General features: G+C 55.5%; 1 protein-coding gene across 1 annotated transcript in view; it reads right to left on the minus strand.

Annotated features, from left to right (window-relative positions):
• Window positions 1-292: 292 nt before the first annotated feature.
• SCAP (SREBF chaperone) overlaps window positions 293-26,306 on the minus strand; it is a 36,031-nt gene continuing 10,017 nt past the window's right edge. The window contains exons 4-22 of the mRNA XM_066313149.1: window positions 17,856-18,076; window positions 16,943-17,048; window positions 15,962-16,134; window positions 15,148-15,274; window positions 13,936-14,048; window positions 13,169-13,263; window positions 12,552-12,650; window positions 10,917-11,129; window positions 8,848-9,263; window positions 7,747-7,929; window positions 6,768-6,963; window positions 5,897-6,012; window positions 5,240-5,780; window positions 4,594-4,679; window positions 3,913-3,995; window positions 2,981-3,147; window positions 1,946-2,026; window positions 1,191-1,397; window positions 293-642 (exon numbers count right to left, since the gene is read on the minus strand). Of these exons, the coding sequence (XP_066169246.1) occupies window positions 397-642; window positions 1,191-1,397; window positions 1,946-2,026; window positions 2,981-3,147; window positions 3,913-3,995; window positions 4,594-4,679; window positions 5,240-5,780; window positions 5,897-6,012; window positions 6,768-6,963; window positions 7,747-7,929; window positions 8,848-9,263; window positions 10,917-11,129; window positions 12,552-12,650; window positions 13,169-13,263; window positions 13,936-14,048; window positions 15,148-15,274; window positions 15,962-16,134; window positions 16,943-17,048; window positions 17,856-18,076 (3,469 nt within the window). The 3' untranslated portion in view covers window positions 293-396. The remainder of the gene's footprint in view (window positions 643-1,190; window positions 1,398-1,945; window positions 2,027-2,980; window positions 3,148-3,912; window positions 3,996-4,593; window positions 4,680-5,239; window positions 5,781-5,896; window positions 6,013-6,767; window positions 6,964-7,746; window positions 7,930-8,847; window positions 9,264-10,916; window positions 11,130-12,551; window positions 12,651-13,168; window positions 13,264-13,935; window positions 14,049-15,147; window positions 15,275-15,961; window positions 16,135-16,942; window positions 17,049-17,855; window positions 18,077-26,306) is intronic.

Genomic DNA, 26,306 nt, shown 5'->3' on the forward strand with positions numbered 1-26,306 from the left:
GCCCGGGGCCAGTCCCGGCCTCTCCCGGCTGCCTCCCGGTCCCGGTCTCTCCCGGCTGCCGCCCGGGGCCAGTCCCGGCCTCTCCCGGCTGCCTCCCGGTCCCGGTCTCTCCCGGCTGCCTCCCGGGGCCGGGGCGGTTCTGCGCTCGGCGGGCGGTGCTGGGCCGGGCCAGCCCTGCTGGGTGCCACCACTGTCCCCGCTCCTATCCCGCCCCCGTGTCCCTCTGCACCATCGCGCTGCCGGGCGGTCCCCGGGACGACCTGCCGGGCCAGGGAGAGCGGCAGGAGGTGGCCGGAGTGGCTGCGGGGACACGGATGGAGCCGTGGAGCCGGCGGCCCCGTCCCCTCTCCGGCACAGCCCCGAGCCCGCCTCAGTCCCGCCGGCCCCTCCTGCCGCTCAGTCCAACTTCTCCAGCACCGAGGGCACGTAGACCAGGCTGAGCTCGCTGCCGAAGTTGCAGACGATGGCGGCGTTCTCCAGCACCAGGATCTGCCGCGCCGGCTGCGACTCGTTGCTCTTGCCCAGGTAGACGGTCTGCAGCAGGTCCCCGTAGCCGATGTCCCAGAAGGACACGCAGCCCTGGCCGCCCGTCACCAGCAGGTTGTCGGAGATGACGCCCAGGCTGGCGCCGCAGCCCAGCTCCTGCGGGACGGGGCGGACAGCTCAGCGCCAGCGGCTGGGACGGGCCGTGGGTCCGCCCCACTCCGAGCCTCGGCAAGGGACACCGAGGTTTTCCCAAGCTGTGGGGCTGGAATGGAGGCTGCTCAGCCCCCGAGGGCAGCAGAGGTGTCTGCTGGGGACCTGGAAAACCCAGGAGGAGCACTAAAGGTGAGGTGGAGCTGGGAAGGGGCTGAGCCTGGAGAAAAGGAGCTCAGGGGGGACCTGGTGGCTCTGCACAAGCCCCTGCCAGGAGGGGACAGGTCGGGCTGTGCTCCCAGGGCACAGGGACAGGAGCAGAGGGAACGGCCTCGGGCTGGGCCAGGGGAGGCTCAGGGAGGACAGCAGCAGGAATTTCCCCATGGAAAGGGGGTTTACACATTGGCAGGGGCTGCCCAGGGCCGTGGTGGAGCCCCCATTGCTGGAGAGATTTAAAAGCCTTGTGCATGTGGCACCTGGGGACAGTCAGTGGTGGCTCTGGCGGCGCAGGGGGTGGCAGGACTCTGCTCTCTGAGGGTTCCCCGGGCTCCCACCTGCTGGATGGAGTAGAGCTTGATGCCCGAGCTGCGGTCCCAGATGCTGATGACGTCGTCCAGGCCGCTGCTGATGACGCAGGACGTGGTGCAGGTCAGGGAGGTGACGTCCCCGCGGTGCGCGAACATGTGGCTGACGCGGCTGCCCGTCAGCACGTCCCACAGGCAGATGGCCCCGTCCTGGCCACCGCTGGCCAGCACCATGGTCTGCAGGACACCGGGGCCACCTCAGTGCGGGGACACACGCCGCCACCCGCGCTCACAGGTGACACCAATGTGGGCTGGAGCCTGCGCTGCCAGCCCAGGGGATTTCCCTGCCTGTCCCCCGTGCTTGAGCAGCCTGGGGACACAGAGCTCAGGTGCCCCAGGTGGAGGCACCCGAGGTCACTTCATGGGGTGGGAGGGCACCTGGGGGCACACGTTGGCTTTTGGGGGCTCCCACTCACCCTGGGGACTGGGAGCAGAGCCTCCCTGGGGGCTCAGCCCCACCTGGCAGTGCAGGAACAGGGATTCCCTGCCCCAGAGGGACAGAAAAGCAAGAGATCTCCAGGAAAAGAGATTGCTGAGCTCACAGTGAGCTGGGGGAAAACTCTGGCTCAGCCAGAGAGAGATGGAGGGGCCCAGGTGGGGGCCTCTGGCTGAGCCACTGGCTCAGGGACGGGATGAAGCAGCTCTGGGCCGAGGTGTGATCTCAGGGTTCAGCTATCAGCTCAGGGGTGAGGCAGGGAGGCTCAGGCCCAGCAGCTGCCCCGTACCTGGTCGATGTACACGGCTGTGATGGCCCCCGAGTGGCCCTGCAGGGTGAAGAGGCAGCACGAGTCCTCCAGCCGGAACACCTGGGGCAGGACAGGCTGCAGTGAGGCTCCAGGGCCACCCGGGCTCCCCAGGACACACAGATCCCACCTGATGTCACTGTGGCACCGCCAGAGCCCGCCCGTGGTGCCAGGGCCAGGTCATGGCTGGTGGGCAGTGACAGGGTGGTGACAGGGCATGTCACAGCAACCTCCTGTCTGGGGACACGGGAGCTGGAAAGCTGGGGAAGACCCTGGGCTGCTGTGGATGTGACCAGCTGTGCCCAGGTGGGCAAGAGGCCAAGGGCACCTGGACTGTATCAAAACCAGTGTGGCCACAAGAGCAGGACAGGGATTGTCCCCTGTGCTGGCCCTGCTGAGGGGCTTAAAACCCTGGAGGCTGCTTTGGGTCCCTCCCAGCAGGAGAGACCCTGAGGGGCTGGAGCAGGTCCAGGGAACAAAGCTGGGAATGGAGCTGGGGAGCCCCAGGAGGGGCTGAGGGAGCTGGGAAGGGGCTGAGCCTGGAGAAAAGGAGCTCAGGGGGGACCTGGTGGCTCTGACAGGAGGGGACAGCCGGGGGGGTTGGGCTCTGCTCCCAGGGAACAGGGACAGGAGGAGAGGGTACAGCCTCAGGCTGGGCCAGGGGAGGCTCAGGGTGGATACTGTGAAAACTCTTCATGGAAAGGAACTGGCAGGGGCTGCCCAGGGCAGTGGTGGAGCCCCCACTGCCAGAGAGATTTAAAAGCCATGTGGCTGTGGCACTTGGGGACATGGGTTAGCAGTGGCCTTGGCAGTGCTGGGCACTGGTTGGACTCGATAGCCTTGAAGAGTTTTTCCAACCTCAGTGATTCCATGAATCTTTGAAGCCATTCCTAAGGCAGGAGGGCGCACACCCAGCTCAGGGTGACACTCACCGGGCCCTGTCCTTTCTGCCCCTCCGATGCCACCTGCAGGCAGGTGACCAGAACTGCCCTCCCCGAGTGTCCCTGTCGCACTCACCCTGAGGGTGTGGTCCTGGCTGCCGGTGACGAGGCGGCCGGCGGCGGCCCGCAGCGCCGTGATGGGTTTGTGGTGTGCACAGGCCACGCTGTGTGTCAGCTGGCAGCGCACCGCGGCCCCGCGGCACAGCTCCGGCGACGGCGGCAGGCTGCTCCTGCCAGGGCCACCTGCGGGGACACACACGGCTCAGAGGGGTGGCGGCACCTCGGGGAGTTTGGGGCTGCAGTGACCCCTCTGTGGTCCAGGACACTGGAGTGAGGGGCTCAGCAGGGTCAAGGGATTCCAGACTGGACTGGGATGGAAGAGATCTTAAAGCCCATCCGGTCCCACATCCTCCCTGCCAGGGCCACATTCCACTATCCCAGGTTGTTCCAGGGATAGCCCCATCCAATCTGGCCTTGGACACTTCCAGGGACGGGGCAGCCACAGCTTCTACAGGAAATTCATTCCAGATCCTTACCACTCTCCCAGGGAAGAATTTCTCCCTAATACCCCATCTGAATCACCCCCTGTTCTGCTGCAGAAGCAAAGGAGCTCTGTGCTCTAACCAGTCACCCCCATGGCCAGTCTGGGCTGAGCTGTGGCTGTGCCGAGGGCTCAGCCTGTTCCCGGGGTGGGAACAAGGGAGACACAGGAGTGAGGAGTGGAAGGAGGGGAGGGCAGCGCTGGCCCTGGAAGCCGTGAAAGCCTCATGTCCTGGGGAAGCCCAGCCCAGGGGTGGTGTCCCAGCCCACAGTGGTGTCCCCACACAGGGGTGGTGTCCCCACACAGGGGTCATGTCCCATCACAGGGAGCTCCCACAGCTCAGGGTGCTCTAGGAGGAGTTACCACAAAGCTGCAGTGGGTGTGAGGAGGACTCAGCTATGGGAGGAAGAGGGAAGATTGAAGGCAGGAGCCCGGGGCAGCGCACTGACATCCCAACAGCCGCTCACCTCGGAACTGCAGGTGGTTCAGGGACGTGTGTGTCTCCAGAGAGAAGAAATCCAAGGAGCCATTCAGCCGGGCAGCCACGATCCTGAGGGAGAGATGGGCTGTGAGGAGAGGCCCCTCCCCGAGCCCCAAAGCCAGACACGCCCTGGGCCAAGCACAGAGCACCCGCTCCCGGGGGCAGAACTGGGCTGGGAGACTGGACACAGCTCCAAATGGACTGGGCAAGGGCAGTGCCTCTGAACAGCACTGACCCAAAGGTCTCCCAGCCCTGAAACCCTGCAGATACTCAGCAGCTGGCAAGACTGAGGGCTGAAGAAGTGGCTGCTGGATCAGACCTGGAGCCAGGAAGGCTGGTGAGAGGTGGGTACCCAGAAGGATTAGGCTGGATTTGAGGCTGGATAGCAAGAAAAGGTGGTTGGGCACTGAATGGGCTCCCCAGGAAATGGTCACAGCTCCAACCCTGCCAGAGCTCTGGAGTGTCTGGACAAAACTCTCAGGCACAGGGTGGGGTTTTTGGGTGTCTTGGGCAGGGCCAGGGGTTGGACTCCATGATCCCTGGGGTTCCCTTCCAGCTCGGGATATTCCATGACACTGATTCTAAGGAGGAGCCATCCCAGCTGAGCCTCTGCTGCTGGGAGCTGCCGTGGAGGCTGGGGACCTCCAGCACTTGCACAAGGAGTTACCTGTTGTTGAGGAAGACTAGGGCTGTGATGCCAGATTGTCCTTCATCATTGCTGCTGCGGAGGGTCCCCTCGATGGCATCCCAAACCTGGGGGAGGAGGGGTCACTGTGGTGACACTGGCCAGAGGAGCACTGGACACGGGGGCTGGGATCCTGAACAGCTCCGTGTGTTCTGCTCAGCCCCTGAGCTGAGTGAGCAGGTCACAGCTCCCTGTGCTCTGCTCCCAGGCTGTGTGACCCCCTGCCTCCCATCACTGCAGCCCTGCTCCTCATCTCCACCTTCCCCTTCCTGTGTCCATTCCTCATCTCCACTTTCCCCTTGCTGTGTCCCTGCTCCTCATCTCCACCTTCCCCTTGCTGTGTCCATTCCTCATCTCCACCTTCCCCTTGCTGTGTCCTTGTTCCTCATGTCCCCCTTTCCCTTGCTGTGTCCCTGTTCCTCATCTCCACCTTCCCCTTGCTGTGTCCCTTCCTCGTCTCCACCTTCCCCTTGCTCTGTCCCTGTTCCTCATCGCTACCTCCCTGTTACTCTGTCCCTGTTCCTCACCTCCACCTCTGTTAGTGTCCCTGTTCCTCCCCTCCACCCTGCCATTACCGTGTCCCTATTTGTCACCTCCACCCTCCCATTACCGTGTCCCAGTTCCTCACCTCCAGCTTCCCGTTACTCCTGCCGGCCACGATGAGGTTTCCCTGCAGCTCCAGGCTCCAGACGGAGCTGTCCAGGTCCCCTCCCCAGGAGGGCAGGGCCGAGGAGGTGTCACAGCCCTCGTCCCCGAGGCTGCGGCCACCACAGCCGCCCTCGTCGGCCGGGGAGCGGCTCCCGCAGAGGCCGGCGGGGCCGTGGGGGGCCGGGAGCCCCGGGAAGGTCAGGTTCCCGCAGCTGGAGCCGCCGTGCTCCTCGTACACCTTGCCCACCAGGCTGCTGAAGTCGTAGCCCGAGTCCCTGTGGCGGGCGCCCACGGCCCGCAGGCGCGGCTCCGGCTCGGCCGCCCTGGCGCGCTCCGAGAAGTTGGTGTCGATGAGGGAGGTGAGGTCGGGCTGGTCACAGAACAGCGGGGGCTGCGGGGGGCCCAGCAGCCGTTTGAGCTGGTGGCTGCTCTCCAAGGAGTCCTCCAGCCCGTTCTTCCCATCGGGGCTGGCATCCCAGCCCTCCTGGTAGTCGAAGATGCCGCTGCTGTCCCTGCGCAGCCTGGAAGGAGGGACGAAGCTCAGCCTCTTCTGCTGGTGGCTGCTCCTGGGAGCACAGGGCCGTGGGGACACGGGGACACGGTGACATGGGGACACGGGGACACGGACAGGCCGTACCTGGGCTTGGGGATGACGGTGAGGCAGTCACCTGTCTGCGCGTCCCACACGCGGATCTGCCCCACCAGGCAGCAGCTCACCAGCAGCATCCCGTCACTGGCCAGGCACTCGATGTCCTGGGGGAAGGAAGGACAGGCACAGCTCAGGGTGGCACCACCGAGGCCTCTGGGTCCTGACCGCAGCCTGCTGTGCCTGAGGAACTGCAGAGGTGATGGATTTCATGTCAGAACCGGCTGGTTTGGGAACTGAGGGACGGTGAGGATGTGGATGTCCCTGGAAGTGCCCAAGGCCGGGATGGACACGGCTTGGAGCATCTGGGATAGCGGAAGGTGTCCCTGCCCGTGGCAGGGGTGGCACTGGATGAGTTTCAAGGTTCCTTTCAGCCCAAACCACTCTGTGATTCTGGCATTCCAGGATCTCTACCCAGACACCTCAGTGTGCACTGCGCTGCTGCAAATCCACCAGACTCCATCTATCTTGCCTTCCCCGAAAAACTCTGTCCCAGTTTGAAGGTGGGATCAGGAGCAGAGATACAACTTTTCTGGGAGACACAGCACAGCATGTTAATCTCATCTGTCTGGATGAGAGCCCAAGAGCTTTGTTTCATCTCAGAACAGGAAGAATCCCAGACTCATCCCGGCTGGAAAAACTCCCCAGACCCCACCTTGTCACCCAGCCCGGAGCACCCAGTGCCACATTCAGCTGTCCCTGGACCTCAGGAATGTGGCGGTATGAGGCAGGGAACGGAAGCCAGCGGCGCTGACGGCGGGAATGGCAGAGACCAACTCCCAGGCGGAGAGGAGAAGCTGCTGCGGGAATTTCCTGCCCCAACACCCCTTTCTCTCCGCGTTTCTCCCCAGGCTGCACGTACCATGAGGTGTCCCCTGAGGACCAGGGGCACGATCTCGGTCTCGGGGGGCGAGTAGCCGTAGTCGTCGCAGGGCAGGTCCCCGCGGCGCCGCCGCCCCGGCCCGTTCTGCCCGTAGTTCTTGGGGCACAGCACCCGGTACAGGCAGAAGAGCAGCAGCACCAGCAGCATGCCCGACGCCAGCCCCAGAGCCGCCACCCTGCGGGAGACACGGGCGAGAGGGTAAGGAAAGACACCCCGGGTTCTAGCCCACGGATAGATTTGGGAAATCCTGTGCCAGGATTACTCAGGTGCCGCTCTGTTTCGCAGCTAAGAAAGCTTTGCAACAAATTACAGAGATGTGTTGGAAATTAAGGGGGGGGTTAATGGGAAAAATGGGACAATTTCAACAAGATTTTGAGACTTTTCAGTAAGGCAAAGTAACAAGCAACTAAGATTTTAAGAAAACACCAGCTGAGGGCTGGGATAACACAGTGTGTTCAGCACTTGCAGGTTCAGGCAGGGGGTTGTGAGCCATCCTCTGCAGAGGGAGGGAAGCTCCTTGCACCACAGCTCGATCTAACACCCAATAAATCATTATCAAATGGATAATGGGTCCCTGGCAGTGCCCAAGGCCAGGTTGGAGCGGGCTTGGAGCAGCCTAGGACAGTGGGAGGTGTCCCTGCCCATGGCACAGAGTTGGGGCTGGATTAGTTTAAAGTCCCTTCCAACCCAAGCCATTCTGGGGTTCTGTGAAATCACACTCAAAGGCCCAAATTGACCTTCTGTCCTCAGCACCCAGTGATCAGCCCCGTGCTGCAGCAGGGGCACTAAGGGCCTCCACACACAGCCCACTCCTCCCCTCAGCTGACGGAAAACTGCCGGGAGACATCCAGCTCATTCTGCACTGCAGCACCCCGAGCTTTGGCCCCGGAGCTTCAGGAGCTCCCTTGGTGTCCCAGCAGAAGGAGCAGCCCCCGGCCCCAGTGACAGGACACTTTACTTGTACAGGGTGACATCCTGGTGGCCGCGGGGCTGCGCTGTGTGCTGGGGCTGCTCTCCCGGGTCCAGCCTGGCCGCCAGGAAGGGCTGGGACCGAGAGGCCTCCTGCGGGTGCCGCATCTCCAGCGCCTCCTGCGGCTTCAGGTACAGCGTGACCGGGATGGCTGGCAGGATGCTGATGTACCTGCGGGGACAGGGACAACGGGGACAGGTCACCGGGCAGGCCTCAGCGTGCTTTCAGTGCATAACTTCAGCTGCTCTGAACAGATCTCCTTGGAAATATTCTCCTCTGAAGTTATAGCCCGGGTTTTAACTCTTTCAAGAGCCAACGGTGGAATGAAGTCCTGCTGAGATCAAGTGGATCCCATGAATTTAAGTAAGGATCTAGTTTCCTGGGTGCTGCAGGCTGGGAGCTCACACCGAGAAGCTTCTTCAGCTCAGCTGTCTCTTCCTCACATGTACTACTGCCATCACTTACAGATGATTGTATCAGACAGTTGCGGAATTGCTGAGGTTGGAAGAGCTCTCTGACACCATCAAATCTGACTGTTCCCCCTTGTGCTGCCAAGGCCACCACTAACCCCTGTCCCCAAGTGCCACATCCACAGGGTTTTTACATCCCTCCAGGGATGGGGACTGCACCACTGCCCTGAGCAGCTGGGCCAGGGCTGAGAGCCCTTTAGGGGAAGGAATTTTCCCAGTATCCAACCTCGCCCTCCCCTGAGGCCATTCCCTCTCCTTCTGTCCCTGTCCCCTGGGACAGAGCCCAACCCCCTGCCTGCCCCCTCCTGAGCCTCCTTTTCTTGTTTTGCAATATTTAAAACTCCACTTCCAGAGTCAAGGAAGACACAAGACACCAAGCAGATAAAACACCCAGGAGCACAGAGAGAGAAACAACCCTGATCCCCAGAGGAACAGCCCTGGAGGGTTTGTGAGCTCTGTTCACCCCGGGGACCTGCTCAGCAGCTGCTCCCATCACACCAGGAATGAGCCCCACGGAACCAGGTTACGTGAGTCAGGAGCAAGGACAGAAGGAAGACAAACTCCTGGGGTCTGCTGCCCAGATCCCGGTGCCTGTGGCGCTCCACGCCAGCCCACTTGCCTCTTGGCCAGGGTGATGTTGTAGTAGCTGAAGAGAGCTGGCCAGTGCCTGAAGGAAAGCTTCCTCCAGATCTCCTCATCCTCTGCTCCCCAGGTAACCTCGGCTTCCGTTCCCAGCTCCACCTGCCCGTTCCCTCTGCCCTGGGCTCCCTGGGCCCAGGTGTGCTGCTGCTGCTCCAGCCCCGCCTTCTGCTCCCGCTGCTGCGTCTGGTTCTCCGACAGCTGCAGCGGCTCCGACGGGAAGACGGAGAGGTCCACCTTGGGGTCCCCAGCAGGCAGGACCCCTCCAGGAACGGGCATGGGAGGCAGGCCCGCGTCCCCCAGGGGACTCTGCTCCGTGACCTGCGACGTGAGGTAGGTGCGGAGCCCCGCGGGATCCGTGTAAACCAGGATTCCGATCCAGATCACTGTGCCGGCCTGTGCAGGGAGAGCAGAGACACGGCTCCCTTCAGTGCCACCGTCCCTGCAGTGCCACCGCCCTGTCCCCTGCCTGCGCTGACCCACAGCAGCCCAGCCACAGGCACCCCGCGTTCCCTGCAGCCTCACTGCCAGCTCTGCTCCTGGGGGAACGTTTGGAGCACTGTCCAGCACACACAGAACACTGACACCACTTTTCTGTGATCCACGTGATGGTCAGAACCCAACTTCTCTCCCCAAAGGCACAGCAGGAAGGAGACTCAGTGCTGGCACCTCCAAACTGGGCTGGAATGGCTCCGTTTGGGGTTTTGGGTCCACACTTGTGCAGGACCCACTGCTCTGGGACATGGGGGGACTGAACTCAGACTGCCAGGGCTGGAACACAGAGATCCCTGTAATCCCATTAGACACCTCCAAAACAGACACAGGGGACAAGCAGGACCAGAAGTGGTGTGGCTGAGGCAATTGTGAAGAGGGAAGCCTTGAGCAAAACATCTCCTGAACGCCTTTAGTCCACATGTGCAGGAACAAACGGTGACTTCTGCTTGTAGAATCACCTCGGGACTCAGCCAGCCTTGGAGATCTGCTTCTGGGTCCCGTGGGGCAGCACCAGACTGGTGTGGGAACCAGGACATGGAGGGGTGCCAGGCCTGGCTGCTGTGGGTGCCCAGCAGGGTGGGCAGGGGGCCATCCCAGCCCCTGTGGGTGCCATCCTAATCCCTGTGAGTGCCATCCCAGCCCCTGTGGGTGCCATCCTAACCACTGTGAGTGCCATCCCAGCCCCTGTGAGTGCCATCCCAGCCCCTGTGGGTGCCATTCTAATCCCTGTGGGTGCCATCCCAGCCCCTGTGGGTGCCATCCAGGCTGCTGTGGGTGCCCAGTGGGGTGGGCAAGGGTGCCACCCCGGCCTCTGTGGGTGCCATCCCAGCCCCTGTGGGTGCCCAGAGACAGGCAGATGTGCCACCCTGTCCCCTGTGGGTGCCAGCCCATCCCCTGCAGGTGCCACCCCATCCCCTGCGGGTGCCACCCCGTCCCTTGTGGGTGCCACCCCGTCCCTTGTGGGTGCCACCCCATCCCCTGTAGGTGCCACCCCGTCCCCTTGGGTGCCACCCCGTCCCCTGCAGGTGCCATCCCGTCCCCTGTGGGTGCCATCCCCTCCCCTTGGGTGCCACCCCGTCCCCTTGGGTGCCCAGAGACAGGCAGATGTGCCATCCCAGCCCCTGTAGGTGCCACCCCATCCCCTGTGGGTGCCAGCCCATTCCCTTTAGGTGCCATCCCATCCCCTGCGGGTGCCACCGCATCCCCTGTGGGTGCCATCCCGTCCCCTTGGGTGCCCAGAGACAGGCAGAGGTGCCATCCTGTCCCCTGCAGGTGCCACCCCATCCCCTGCAGGTGCCACCCCGTCCCCTGCAGGTGCCACCCTGTTCCCTGGGTGCCACCCCGTCCCTTGTGGGTGCCATCCCATCCCCTGTGGGTGCCATCCTGTCCCCCTGGGTGCCACCCCGTCCCCTTGGGTGCCCAGAGACAGGCAGAGGTGCCATCTCGTCCCCTGCGGGTGCCACCCCGTCCCCTGCAGGTGCCATCCTAGCCCCTGTAGGTGCCACCCCATCCCCTTGGGTGCCACCCCGTCCCCCTGGTGCCGGCCACACGTACCATGATGAGGCGCTGCGCCAGGCGCGTGCGGGCGAAGAAGTAGATGACGCGCAGGCGCTTGGGCAGGCGCAGGTTGCGCAGCGAGGACGGCTGCAGGGTGATGGTGTGCGGGGTGTGCGGCGCCGCCGGGCGCAGCGCGGGCCGCGAGCGGCACAGCGCCTTGGCCGCAGCCAGGCACGACTCCGGGGGCAGCCGCTTGTTCAGGTCAGCCAGCTGCAACACACACACAGGGGAGGGGTGAGGGGGTGACAGGTGAGGGGCCCTGGGGAGGGATTCTGCCCCCAGCGTCATGGTGGTGGCCGTGTCTCCTTCCAGCCCGTCCTGGGTTGGAGTTCAGGACGTGTTCTATCACCATCTTCAGTCAATGGCCCATCAATGCTTTGTGCATGACTCATAGATAACTCCATCCGGGTGTTATCTCTCTTTAATGGGCCATCAAGGACCTAATATATGACTCATCATCCCACTGTGAGATGTCCCACCCACGGGGAGGAGCCAAGCATTCTCACCTGGATATAAACTGGGATTTGGGACAGTAGAAGCAGCCCTCACCCATTGGATTCCCAGAGTTACCACACCTTTCTATGGGATCACTGCTTCAGGAAGACACCTCACCTGGACTGCTTCCATCACCCTGCTCAGCTTGTATTCTGACTCTGTCAGGGGTTTTTCTTTTTGTATTGTTGCATTTATTTTATTTTATTTATTTTTTTCCTTTTCTTCTCATTAAATTGTATTTCTGACTTAGAGCCACTCACTTGGTTTGTTTTCAAACCACAACACAGCCCATTTACCCCAAATCAGCACATTTATAGACTCAGGAAATCATTGAATGGTTGGGATGGAGGGGATGTTAAAGCCCATCCAGTTCCACTCCCTCCCACGAGCAACCTTCCACTATCCCAGATTTCCCTAAGCTCTGTCCAGCCTGGCCTGGGGCACTGCCAGGGATCCAGGGGCAGCCACAGCTGCTCTGGGCACCCTGTGCCAGCCCTGCCCACCCTCACAGAGAAGAAGTTCTTCCTAATATCCAGTGTAAACCTTCTCTCTGTCAGTTTGAAGATGTTCCCCCTTAACCTGTCCAAAGTCTCTCCATCTTTCATGTGAGCTCAGGTCCTGGAGGGCCCCAAGTAGAGGTCTCTAAGCTTTCCTTCTCCAGACTGTACAATCCAAATTCTCTCATAGCAGAGCTGCTCCATCCCTCTAATCAACTTGATGCCTCCTCTGGATTTGCTCCCACGTCCTTCCTACAAGTGTCTTGTTCCTCAAGTGTTCTGTTCCCAATCTCTGTGTGTGTAACCAAGCAAGTACAGAACTGGAACTTTACCAGCTCAGGACGAGAGGAAACAGCCTCCAGTTGACCAGGTAAAGTCTAGGTTAAATATTAGGAAAAATTTCTCTCTGGAATGGGCTGTCCAGCCCGGGAGTGCCCATCCCTGGGGGGATTTAACAGCCACGTGGATGTGGCACCTGGGGACACGGGTCAGCGGTGAACACAGTGGTGGTGCTGGGGAAAGGCTGGACTCCTAAAGGCCTCTCCCAACCTCAGGCAATCCATGGTTCTGTTCTTTTTCTCTTTAGGGAGTGAGGCAGTGGGGCTGTGCTCCCCTTTCCCCCCGGGGCTCCCGTGCCCACCTCCATGCGGCGGATGTCGATGGACAGCACCGTGGTGAAGAAGAACATCTGCAGGAAGAAGTCTGACACCAGCCCCACCACGGCAAAGAGGCAGAACTCCTGCAGATGGGACACACAGGGATTAGCTCCCGTTTCAGCAGAGTTTTACTGACAAACCCTGTCACCCATCTCCTGTATTGGCTCAGAGTTCAGCACTGGATGAGTCCACGTGAGAACCCAGGAATGTTTATTCTAATTCACCTTCTTTGTTCTTTTTGGCCACAGTCCATCAAATCCCTGGGACTCTGCTCCCCAGGAACAAGGGACAGGATGAGAGGAAAAGGCCTCAGGTTGTGCCAGGGGAGATTTAGATTAGAAATTGGGGAAGTTTTCTTTCCCAAAAGGGGCTATTGGAACTGCCCAGGGCAGGGGTGGAGTCCCCAGGCCTAGAGGGATTTAACAGTGGCTGTGGCACTTGGGGACATGGGTTTGTGGTGGCCTTGGCAGTGCTGGGGAAACAGCTGGACTCGAAGGTCTCCAAGGCTTTTCCAAGCCAGACAATTCCCTGACTCTGTGATCCTGCTGCCTCCCTGCAGTGCCTCAGGCTGTGTCCTGCCTGCCCAGAGCAGCCCACCCACCTGGATGGCCGGGACCAGGGTGAAGTATCCGATGAGGATGATCCCCAGCTCCGTTGCCATGTTCTTCATGATGGACCAGCTCTCATTGCTCAGGCCTGGGGAAGGGCAAGGACAGGTCAGGGGCCTCTTCGCAGCCTCTTCACTGTGTCAGACTTGAACACGGCAAAAGGAGCTGCATTCCCCCTCTTTAAAACCAGGAATCTACTGGCAACAGGCCAAAAAGGCCCTTCCAGGCTACAATTCCCCAGTGCAAAGGCCTACTGAAGTTCTGAGTCCTGTTTCCCATCCAGGATCCAAATGAATTGTATTTTCAAAACTAAAATCAGCATCGCTCTGAAATCTCTCCTCCCCGATGTTTAGAAACAGCTTTGAAGATTGCAAACCCCATTTAGCCATGGTGTGAGCACAATCAAATCCTTCCACAGGCACAGAGCATTTACAGAAATGGAAAAGATAGTTTTGTCACACACTCAGGGGAATTTTGTAGGACCTGTGTTCTGCACTTCTGATATCCACGACCTGAGGACAGTGCTTGGTATCCACACCAGGAGATCCAGCTCTCCCCTACTAATATTTCTTTATATTTATTTAGCCTGTTCCAGTCAACAGTCCCAAAAAGCGGCGCCCACAACAACAGCATTATGTTCTTGGAATTAAAAACAAGAGGCTGTACAACCATCACAGAGCTGAATGAGACCATTCCCCCTCTCCCAGGCCTGGCTTTCCCCAGTTTTCCCTCTCTGCAGTCCCCCAGAGCAGGATCCTACCTTGGGCGATGCGCAGCTTCACCTCCAGGTCCACGGGCGTGGACACAACGGACTTGGTGAGGACCAGCACGTTCTCCAGGCCAATCACCACCACCAGGTATGGGAAGATCTCTCTGCAGGAAACAGAGGCAGAACTGAGGAGGAGATCCGTGGGGAAAAAGAAAGGGAAGAGGAGCGAACACACCCCCGGGAGTCGAGGTGAGGAGACACCACCCTGTGCCCCACTCCCTTCCCTCAGTGTCACACTGTGCAAAGGAAAGGTTTGTGTTTCCTCTGCTTTGGGCAGGAATCGCCATTTTTGCAAAGCTGCAGAATTCCTGGGAAGTGCCCAGTGTGGAGCACCACTAAATCAATCTTGGTGCTTCCAGGGTGGGGACAGAGCTCTCTGCTCTCCAGCATTGGGAACAACAACAGAGATGGACCTGGCACACCCTGTGAGGGGCTGGGGCATCACTCAGCAGGGAGGGGCAGGAAGCATGTCCCACCTCCTTTAAGATCATCCCATTATACCTCCTGCCATTTGCAGGGACACCTTCCACTATCCCAGTGTCCAGCCTGCCCTTGGACACTTCCAGGGATCAGGGGTGGCCACAGCTTCTCTGGGAAATCCAGTCCAGTCCCTCACCACCCTCACAGGAAGGATTTCTTCTGTCTATCTCACCTAAATTTCCCCTCTTTCAGTTTGAACCATTGCTCCTTGTCCTATCCCTGTAGCTCCTGATGAAGAATCCCTCTCCAGCTTCCCTGTAGACTCCCTCAGACACTGGAAGGGGGGAATGTCAGTGAACGTCCACAGTGAGTGATAAACCACCAACCCAGGTAAGCCTCTCATGGGCAGCTTCATGCTCACGCCCAAGAGTCCCAAATTCAGTGAGAACAACTCAGGCCTGCCTTTAATTAAAGCCTTTTCAGCTCATGACCTGTGTGAGTCCTCCAGGCAGCACCAGCACAGGACAGAGATGGGAGATAAGCTCCTTGGGGATGGGAATCTCTGAACAGAGAGAGTGGAGCTACTGCAGGAGGAGGCTGTGGGAGAGCCTGCTCAGCTCCAGGGACAATGTGTCACCCCAGCAATCCCTCCTGCTTCAGGCACAGTAAGGCATCTCCAGGAGGCCTGGCCAGCACAGGAACAGCTCCCCTCTAGGCCAGGAGAGCAGCTGATGGTGCTGCAGCCCAGCAGTGTGGCCAGGAGCCCAGGAGCCCGGCACGTACCCGCCGTTGAGCGTGGGCGTGAGGCCGAAGAGGGTGCAGAGCCCCACGGACATGAGCAGGGAGCTGAGCACCGTCACCACCGCCGCCAGCGCCAGGCCCCACTTGGACTTCACCATGTCGATCTTCCCTGCAAAACAGCCACGGCCCCGTCAGCAGGGACAGCAAAGGGCACTGACAGGGACAAACGGGGACAGGAGCCTCAGCCTGACCAGCCTCGGGCATCACCCAGCCCAGAAGGGAGGGGAGAGCAGAGCTCCTGTCTGAATGCAGCTCCCAGAGCCTCCCAGGACAAGGGTGGGACAGGGGACAATCCTGGTTCACAGCCACACCAGTCCCAGGACTGCACTGAGGTGGGAAAAACCAGACTGAAACGTGGCCAGAGAGGTCTAAACCCACCAGCTCAGAACATGTGTCTGATCTGGCTGACAAGGACAAAATGAACTGGGGAAGAAAGAGGCTTTCCTGTGGCACCTAAGGGTGCCTGAGACAGAAAACACCTGGGAAGATACCAAAGGAGGGACTTTAAAGAGCCTCCCATTCCAGCCCCTACCGTGGAAAGGGACACATTCCTTGGCCTTGGACACTTCAGGGATGGGGACACGCCTCCAGCTGGGGAGGTGGATCACAAACAGTAACCACACTGGCTAAGAGGGGTAAATCAGCAGGAATCAGGTAAACAGTTACTAATTCTCTCCATGACAGCTCAGGGTGGAATTCCAACACCACCTCTCCTGCCCAAACAGGTGGGAAGCGTGGTGGTGTTCCAGACAGGAGCCTGCCCCCCGCCCCCAGAGCCAGGAGCCCCCAGACCCACGTGTGGAGAAGTAGATGTAGGCGAAGAGGATGATGTAGGTGGTGACGAGCGGGATGAGCTCGGCGATGCCGATCTCCTCCTTGAAGTGCACGTGGACCACGCTGTCCTCCCGCAGGCTGCAGTTGGGGCTGGGGTGCAGCAGCTTCAGGCGGGAGCGGAGGCTGCTCAGGAACCTGGGGAACAGCAGCACCTTCATCAGAACTGCAGTCACTCAGCCCTTCCCAAAGAGCAGCCTGGAGCTCCTCTGGGAGCAGGAGGAAGCTCCATGGTTTCACCTGGACCACCAAAGCATGGCTCTCTGCAGGCCCTGCTCCCAAAACTGCTTCTTACTGGCCCCAACCACCCAGACCTTGATTTCTACAAAGATTTGCTGGGCAGACTCGCCAAAACTTCATTTAAAGCAAAGGTTCCTAAACCCCAATCTGGGCCGGTGGAACAGAACACGCCATGGCCTCAAAGACTCACAGAATTTTCCCAGAGTTACAGAATTCTGTGTAAAAATGGCTGATGGAAGGCGCCACACAACGGCCCTTGGGGCTCACTGCTCTGGAAGAGCAAGTTTCAGCTCCTGTGCTGCCAATTCCATCCCAGGCATACCCTGGGGAATACCCTGGGGAATTCTGTGCAGCTCAGAGTCTTCAGATCCACTCGATCCATGCCAGTTTGGCCAAAGTGTTTTCACCAGTTGAACCAGTGCTTACTGGAAAGCAAACGAGTCTGTGTACAAAGAACTGAGTCTAACCAGAACCACTGGGCCCTGGATGCCACAGGAACTCCCCCTGCAGCTCTGGATGCTGCAGTCACTGCTTGTGAAGAGGCGCTGAGAACTGGGAGCATTTTGTTACCGTAAAACTCAGCCCGTTTTCTCCCCAGCAAAGCACCTTCAGAGATGCAAGATGCCGTAAAGCAGACGGAACTGTAAAGCAAACCAGGGCAGGAGCAGAGTGGAGAGGCAGCAGGCGAGCCCAGGGCAGCCCTCACCTGGAGTCGTAGCGCTGCAGCCCCAGGGTGACGGTGTAGGACACGACGCGGCGGCGGTTGGACAGGCTGACCCCGCTGTACCTGCCGGGCAGCCCGAACAGCAGGTCTGCAGGGACACAGGGACATCAGGCCACAGCACACACACGCACCAGAGCGTTCCCTGCCAGCAGCACCAGGGGGAATGGCTGCTCTCACCCCGTGGGACATCCCGCGCTTCCCGTGCTCTGGAGGGAGCCCACGGGTGGGGTGACACCTGGGCTCCAACCACAGCCTTTAAACTTTAACCACACTCTGCATGCTCAACAACAACCTTTACAGCAGACTTCCTGGAGGGCTACAAACCCCTTTTCAGACACGTAATATAGCACATCACACAGTCCCAGAACTCTGAGGCTCCTTTAAAACCAAAGGATTCGACCTGCATTTAAACCAGCATTTCCTCTGGCATTATGGTCCCATACGTGGTCAGAGGGGTTTTTTATAATTAAGAGATAAAAATACTTTTATACTTTTATGACATCCATTGTCAGCTCGGGCTGTGTGTGAGGAATGAGAACACACAAGGGAGCAGGATGAATGTTGATTTATCTGTGACAGTGAGGCAGCCTTTGAGCGTGACAGAGGGAAAAGCCAGGCTGGGACATGTGTAGAATGAGAGCAACAAAACCCTGCTATTTTTACCTGCAGGAAGAAGCCTGACTGAGTGATTTGTTCACTTCCCACAACTACACATCAGGGCTCCACTACACATGTAAAATGAGAAACAACAAGGACTGGGCAGTTTGGCTGCTGTGAAGGACAAAACACCGCTCAAATTGGCACTATCAGCAATCCAGGAGCTGGAATTAGTGAGGATGGAATAACAACGAAGCTGCAGGCAGCTCTCAGCTTCCGTGGCTCCGCAGCCCCTCACCTTTGAGAGTGGCTGACGTCTGCAAGGTCTTTGGTTCATGCTGGTGGATGGTTTTGATGATATCTGGGTCGGCGCTGAAGCGCTCGCGGTCGTTCTGCCAGAAGTTCCCCGGGGACAGCAGCAGGCAGCCGTGCTCTGGGAGCAGATTCCGCAGCTTCCTGAGGCCGGGCAGCAGGTCTGTCACCTGCAGGCAGACCTCCTCCAGGCTCCTCACCCCGGAGCTGGAAGGCAAACACAGGCCTGAGGGACCCAACCCAGGCAAAGCTCTGCAGAGGAGCACGGCAGGGACCTGCATCAGGTGTCACTGCTCTTCCTCCTCACAGCCCAGACCAGGAACTGGCCTCCCTGGAGCTGTGAACAGGCTCCAGAACTCCATCATCGCTCCTGGATCAGCATTCCTGAGGGCTGCCTGAGCCCACAGCTCTGGCTCCTCACCCATCTCTGGTACCACACTTCCAGAGACAGAGAAACTCTCTCTGGAATTCTTCCAGACCTCAAACCCCTCTCCACGCCTCTCTCCACGCATGCAAGGGATGTTTCACAGGAATCCTGCCCAGCCTTCCTCAGGTGGATCCTCTGAGGTGCACAGAGTACCCCAAAATACACCAGGACTCAATGGCTGCACCTGGGTGTGGTGTTTTCCCAATTCCTCTGCATTGTGTGGACAGAATTTCCTTAGAGGGTCAGAACTGCACACAGGTGTAACTGGTATGAACTGGAACCTGTGTCTGACATAATCCTTATCAACCACTAATTCCAGCAAGGGGTTTACAGCAGGCCCTGGTGGGAAGGGTCAGTGCCAGAGCAGCTGTTGGGACTGAGCAGTGTAAGAGGACATTTCACCCCACCAGGAGCTGACCTGAGCTTGGCACCTGCTCAGGCAGGACAAGGGTCTCACAGGGGGATGTTGTTATGGTCTGCTGGGGAGTTATTCTGGCTCCAGGGGGTTCACACTGCTCTGGCATCTCCCAAGAACACCTCACTGCTGAAAGGAGGTCTGGGAGATGAGCTGCATTTCTGACTGACAGGCACCTCACCAGACTTCCCCAACACAGAAATCTTCTCTACACTTCCCTGGACAGCCTTTATAATTCTTAACTGACACTGGAGCTCAGACCTCTTTAATTACTCCCAAGGATGTTAAAAAGCTTAACTTAGGTTTGTAAAAATAGAGAAGTTCATTTAACTGGCTTTAATGGAAAAGGTATTCTCTGTTACACTGCCAAAGTCTGTTTATGGCTGCCTGGGGAAAAGTGAATGACTTCACACACATTTGTGATGGCAGATCATGAAGAAAACATTTTTGAATGTGACATTCTTAAAGGGAAACTTTGGCAATTATCAACCAGGGATGTTTGGTCCTTTGGACCCAACAAAAACCCCAGAATAATCCTTCTGGGAAGGGGAGGAAAAGCAGTCTCTTAAAAATGGCTCCAGTTTTACCTGTTTCTAACTAACATTAAACAGTGCCCTGTGCCTCCTGCAGCCAAACAAGTGATAAATGAAGTAATTAAAGATTTACAACAAAGGGCCATTATATTTGGGATGCATTCACAATTCCCCTGTTTGACAGGTGATAAAAGAAGACAGGAGCTGGCATTCAGCAATTGATTATCAAAGGCTTAATTCGACACAGAACCCCTCCCTGCAGCAGACTTAAACACTGCAAACCTCACTGCTGCTCTGCAGGCAGCTGCACACAAAGGGATGGCACAGAAAAGAGGGGTTTTTTTTGGGTTTTTTTTATGGTCCCAATTCAGGAAGAAGATAACCCCGAATCTGCATTCACTTGGGAAGGAACAGAGTCCACCTTCAGCTGCCTGCCTCAGGGATTTATGCACTCCCCCAGCACAGCACACAACACTCCAGCTGAACTCCAACCAGGAAAACCTCAGGAAGGAGTGCAGATTTATCAATACATCGATGATGTGCTGGAAGGAGGTGACGGGGAAAGTGCAGTAAGAACAAAACAGCACAGGACATACAGGATAGGTTAAATGAGGAGGGGACAGAAGTGCCCTCAGATAAGAGAGCCCTCTAAAGAGGTGGAATTCCTGGGAACCTGGGGGTAGCAGGCCAAACTGCAATTCCAGATGAAACCATTACAAAATTAGATGCTGTATCTACCCTCACTGCTGAAAAGGAACCTCAAAAGATACTTTGGGATATTCCTGGATTTTCTATAATAGCAAGACCCTTGTACACCTAGATGAAAAATCCCAAACTGGGAATGGCTTGAGAGCCACAAAAATGCTTTGCAAACGCTGATACAAGAGTTAAAAACATCAGTCACTTGGGCCAGCTCATCCCAGTGATCCTGTAACAGCTGAATGGGATTTTGCTGAACATGGGACTAACTGTAATAGGTGACAGAAAGGGCCCCACAGACCCAAACAACCATCAGGGTTCTGTTCCACAGCATTTAAAGATACTGAAAACAGGAACGCTGCCTGGGAAAAGGGATTATTATCCCTGACCTGAGCTCTTGGACAAGGAGAAAAAAATTCAACAGCATCAACTCATGGAAACCCAAGGAGCTTTCAGTCTGCTGGCCAGTGTTAAGAAGGGCAGTGATCAGAGAGAATTGCACAGAGTGGCCGTGCACAAACACGGGGTGTCTCAGTGTCACAGATCAAAGGGATGGCACTGAAGGGCCCAAACCCTACAAAGTCTGAGAGCTGGGAGCCCAGACAGGTCAGCCTGACAACAGCCATCAATCTGGTCCTGTCCTGGCTCTCCTGAAATCCCTCAGCCCCTGAAGCTGGAGATGTCTGGTTCCCTGAGGCCTCAACCAAAGGCATGAATGGGAAATGCAGGAACAGAGCAGTTGTTCTCAACATTGAAGCAGCAGTGGAAGCACAGGAAGAAGGAATCAGAAGCACACAAGTGGGAGAGTTAAAGGCTGCGCTGCTGGCAGTAAAGGAGAAAACAAAGACAATCTGTGTGGATTCTTACAGCCCCTGGGCTGGTGCCACAGTGGCTGTGTCAGTGGGAAGCTCTGCACTGGCAAGGGAAGGAAAAGAGGCCTGGCAGAAGGAAAATGAGACGTGGTTGGTGTTACAGGCTCAATCCCATGGACAGATCCACACAGGATGGCTCAGAGCTCATGCAAAGGACCAAACTTTACAGACTTACAGGAACAGCTGACAAAAATCAGAAAGGTAAAAACTGATCAGCTGGAAGCTCCACAGCACTGGTATGGGCTGGGTGAGTGTTACACTGAAATGAGGGCACACTGGACAAAAAGCTCTGTTTTCTGGAGCACAAAGCAGGGGCTGGCACTGAGCAGGAAGATGTGTCAAGGCATTCTCACAGAGTGTCCCCAGTGCCAGCTGAGACTTGAACAAAATCACCCAGACCTGGCACTGCCTTTACAGAGCCAAAGTAACAAAACGCTCTGGGCCTCTTGGCAAAGAGATTTTCTTGTGCCTCTGAAGATATCCCGTGCTCACAGGTGCACACTGACGGGGTGGGAGTGGTCCCTGGGCTGTCACTCACTGCCCAGGGCAGGCACAGTGATGCCAAAGCTACTGTCTGGGCACTCAGTGACCACCCATCCACACCCCTGCCCCAGACTCTACTGAGAGTCACAAGGAAACACACTTCACCAGTGTGATGGTGCAAGACTGGGCCAAAAAACAAAGAATTAAATGGCTTTTTCATACACCTTATTATCCCCAGGCAAATGGGATTGTGGAGTGTGCCAGCAGTTTGCTACAGTGGTGCCTTAGGCCACGAGAATCTGGCTGGGATAGAAGGTTACCCTTTGTGTTATGTCAGATATAAGAAATAACTGATATCAGACATAGCAAATATAACAAATAAATAAACATTCGGTTTATGTATGTGCTTGCATATATTAAAAATGCAATGTAATGTAATATAATGGAATGCAATGTAATGGAATAGAATAGAATAGAATAGAATAGAATAGAATAGAATAGAATAGAATAGAATAGAATAGAATAGAATAGAATAGAATAGAATAGAATAAACTATAATGGACCAAGGGGTAGCCCTGTTTCACGAGCTTTCCTGAGCCCTGTGTCTCGAATAGAACAGAACAGAACAGAACAGAACAGAATAGAATAGAATAGAATAGAATAGAATAGAATAGAATAGAATAGAATAGAATAGAATAGAATAGAATAGAATAGAATAGAATAGAATAGAATTAACTATAATGGACCAAGGGGTAGCCCTGTTTCACGAGCTTTCCTGAGCCCTGTGTCTCTTTAAACACCTCCAAGTGACAAAATGGAAGCTTTCCAGGACAACCTGGAGGCGGGAAAGGCAGTGACGGTGAGGGGAGCCCAGGCTGGGATGGCACCTTTGAGGGCACCTTTGAGGGCACCTTTGAGGGCACCTGTAGAGCCCCTGTGGGGACACCTGTGAGGACACCTGTGACCCTGAGGCGCTGGAGGCCGCTGCTCTGGGTTCTGTGGGTTCTAAGGGGCTCCGGATGCAGGCTCCGTTCCGGAGCGGTTTATATTGATCAGGGTGATAGGAAACACCAAAAATAAGGCAATCATTATTAGATGATTCAGCTAGAGCTAGGTGATGCACTGCTTGGTGTTCAGTGCTTGTTTGAGCTGTGTTGGTAGAGGGAAATTAAATAGGCAAACTGCCATAATGACAAATGGGATGTGACCTGCACCTGGACTCAATACTAACTGATCCCGAAGCAGCAGGGATTGGATTGTGCCAAAAAGTCCTGAAGGCCTCCCAGCAGCACGAAGGTAAAGGTCATTGTGATGAAGACTTTCCTGACTTCATCCTTCAAAACCAGTGACTCAATTCGGGACCCCCAACCCAGCTCAAGAGGTGAACTGAGCAGGCACGAAGGACTTTTAACCTCATTTTAATACAGAGATGCTAGGATTTTGCATATGTATAACTATTTTGTGTATGTAAGACTTCAGGAAATAAACAGAGGGCAAAGAGCCTTGGAATTCATGGGCACAACTTGAGGAGGTAACTCCTGTGCCACCTGTGAATAAAACATAAACCATACAACTGTCTAGCTTTAACTAGAGAGTCTTTGTCTGTCATCCTATCTGTTTTTTCTGATTCATCCCCAGGAACTGGGCTGCTCCAGTGTGTCCTGAGGAAAGTGATGGGAGCCAAGGAGCAGCTGGGCAGCAAGGGCAGGGCTGTGGAGTCACTGACCAACACTGCTGGGCTCCTGCAGGGGAATCCAGCCACTTCTGGGCACAGAGGGACACACGGACAGCACAGGGACTGACCCATCTGCTGTAATTAATGAACAATGTCATTAATTCCACGGCACAGCAGCTCACCCCCCTGACCTCTCAGCCACGCCAACACCTTGCAACAGCGACTGAGAAGGAAAGGGAGCACTGCTGCTTTTCCTGGGGCCACACAGAACCAGTTCCACCTGACCCTTGGAGCAGGAATTCCCCCCTAAAGCTCCTGCAAGCTGTGACACTGACAACAACAGCAACTGCTGGATTTGTTCTGAGTTTCCCACCCATTTAATGGAAATGTTCATTAATGACGGGAATTCCACACTGTTGGAACCCTGGGAGCTGAAAATGTTAGACTTTCTGTGCTGACAGGCACTGACCACCAAACAAACACTGCATGGGACCTGAGGCCGTGGAAAAGGCCAAAAATTGAGTGATGGCACTGGGATTACAGTGACAGAAATACAGTGTGCAGTTTGGATAGTGTAATAGCACACTTATTACAAGCGGTGGCAAACTTAGATTTTAAGGTTTTAGTATGTAGTAATATATATAAAGCAAGATGGAGGATTTAGGGCATAGGCTAAGGTGGTTGTTTTGGGTTTTTTTTATATTAAATTTATTGAAATTAAAAACTAAACACTGTATTGTCTTTGCCACACCAAACATACTGTCCAGTGGCCTTCCTCCCACTGGAGTGATGCTCCTTCTGGAAGGGAAGACAGCCCAAATCTTCACAGTGGTAGAATCTTAATCAGTACTTTAAAGGTACCAGAGCATTTGAGTTTTCCATCCTTTGGATGAATATTTGCTTATGGTTTGTCCCAGAAGTTTTGCAGTGTAGATGAGTTATTGCTTTAGAATGATCGTGTCTTCACTCTGGCTGTCAGAGGGGGTGGAGAAGATTTCCCCCTGAATGTAACTTGAATTTTCATATGATTATGGAATCAGCTTTGTGCACTTCTTCCTATCTCCCCAGGGCAAGGTATAAAAGTCCCCATTGCAGTAGGTGGGAACAATTTGAGTTTCATCCCACCTCTGACTCCCCTGAGGCTGTAACACGTTGCTCTATAGTACATACACATTTGGCCAGGTTACTGAACTAACACTTGCTGTGATGAGCAGGGATATGTGAAATGCTGAACTTCACTGAGGAATGGACTAAGAACCATGAATGGAAGTGAGGGCAGTCACTGACCCATCCCTGAACTCCTCCAACCACCGCAACTGAGAATTAACTCCAGGAACTTTTCTTTGATCCTTTTTGCATCCCATATCTTGCCTACGATTTTTAAGACCCGAGGGACAGGGAACATCCTGATCTCCACAGACTGGTGACAATCCAAGTAAAATTACTTGTTTGGGTTGTCCTCAGCTACCAGGAACACTCTGGATTTAATTCTATACCTTGTCACTGTAACTTTTTTATCAGTAATCACTATGTGTGTATGTGTGTATGTGTGTATGTGTGTATGTCTGTATCCATCTATCTATCTATCTATCTATCTATCTATCTATCTATTTATCTATCTATCTATCTGTCTGTCCATCTATCTATTTATCTATTCATCCATCTGTCTATCCATCCATCCCCTGGGCAGGGACACTGCTTTCCTCTGTGGTTACTCAGGGGCTGAGTGAAGGGCCCTGAACATTCTCCTCCCTTCCATGGGCAGTTCCATGGGACTCTCAAGCAAGGCTGATTTTTTTTTTTTGCCACCTTTAACACATAAATATCTGCACTGTTTATGTTGTTCTGTAATCTACTGGCAGTTCGTGTTTTATACCGAGGAGTGATTGTGGTTACGATCTCCCATCTGTTATTTCCTGTTTAATAAATAATTCACTTTATAAAGACATCTCATTTGCCATCACTAGAACATGTGGGCCAGAGGGAGTCCTTGACTTTAAACTGTTGCCAAAGCCCGAGGCTGAGGCAGGGCCTGTCCAAAGCTCCACTCCTGTGACAAGGAGGAGCTGCTGCTCCCACAGAGACACTTTTCCCCCTGATCCAGGGACAGGTGGCATCCCAGAAAAGGTGCACTGAGCAAATCCAAGTGAAGAACAGACACCAGCCCTGCCTGCCTCTGGCCCTGCACATCACAGCAAGGGGCTTCCAGATGGCAAATGAACTGGAGCCTCTGTAAAATCCCCCTCCAGAAGAGATTTCTTCTGCAATAACTACAAAGAGTGAGCACAGAAATGCAAACATGATTTGTCTTTGTGAATACTCCCTCCACAATGTGCACCCTGTGGCTGCATGGCAGGACACCTGGACAAGTCTCAGCTATCCAAAGAAAGCAATGGAAAATACACTTCCAAAAATCGGTGTTTATAGAGACAAAAGCTTTGGGAATGAAAATTTAGAGGAGCTGATGCAGTGATGCCTCTGGAAAGGGCCCCAGGAAGAGCCAGATGACCATGGTTTGTATTTTATCAGCTCTGGAACGTGGCAGAGATCACAGCTCATGCTGCAGATAAGCCCATGGACGTTCTTATCTGCGAGGCCACGCTCCCAGCTCGTGTCCCTGGGGGACACTGTGGGTGCAGAGTGACACCAAACCCCACAACTGGGGCAAATCACAGACTCCAGGTCACTCCTGACCTCCACAGAGGTGAGTGCTGGCATCTGCAGCCTGTGGTAACACACCCATAGCTGAGTGTCCTGCCCAGGTACACTCAACAACCTTCAGCTCCCTCCTGGAATATGGAAGGATATGGAATGGAATGGAATGGAATGGAATGGAATGGAATGGAATGGAATGGAATGGAATGGAATAGAATGGAATAGAATAGAATAGAATAGAATAGAATAGAATAGAATAGAATAGAATAGAATAGAATAGAATAGAATAGAATAGAATAGAATAGAATAGAATAGAATAGAATGAAATAGAACAGAATAGACAAAACAAGCCAGTTTGCATACAAAAAAATTATTTCTGCTCAAGTTCATTACTGGCAGCAAACAACAAGAACTTCATAACTTTTGAGGTAATTGCAGAGTTTATCTGCAATTATTAGATGTTTCCTGAAATAGCCAAATGCATCCCCAAAATGATAACCTTGCCCCAAGGTTTAGGTCTAAACGTTGAAGCAATTTTCTTCTGGTGGTATGAAGAATAATAACAAAAGTAATAATTTTGTTTCTGTGTTGCATCACTGCTCATCAAGGGCAATGCCAAGGGGAGATAATGAGAATACAATGAGAGGACAGGGGAGATAATGAGGACACAACACAGGC

This window comes from Sylvia atricapilla, chromosome 1 (genome assembly GCF_009819655.1).
Source record: "Sylvia atricapilla isolate bSylAtr1 chromosome 1, bSylAtr1.pri, whole genome shotgun sequence".
NCBI lineage: Eukaryota > Metazoa > Chordata > Aves > Passeriformes > Sylviidae > Sylvia > Sylvia atricapilla.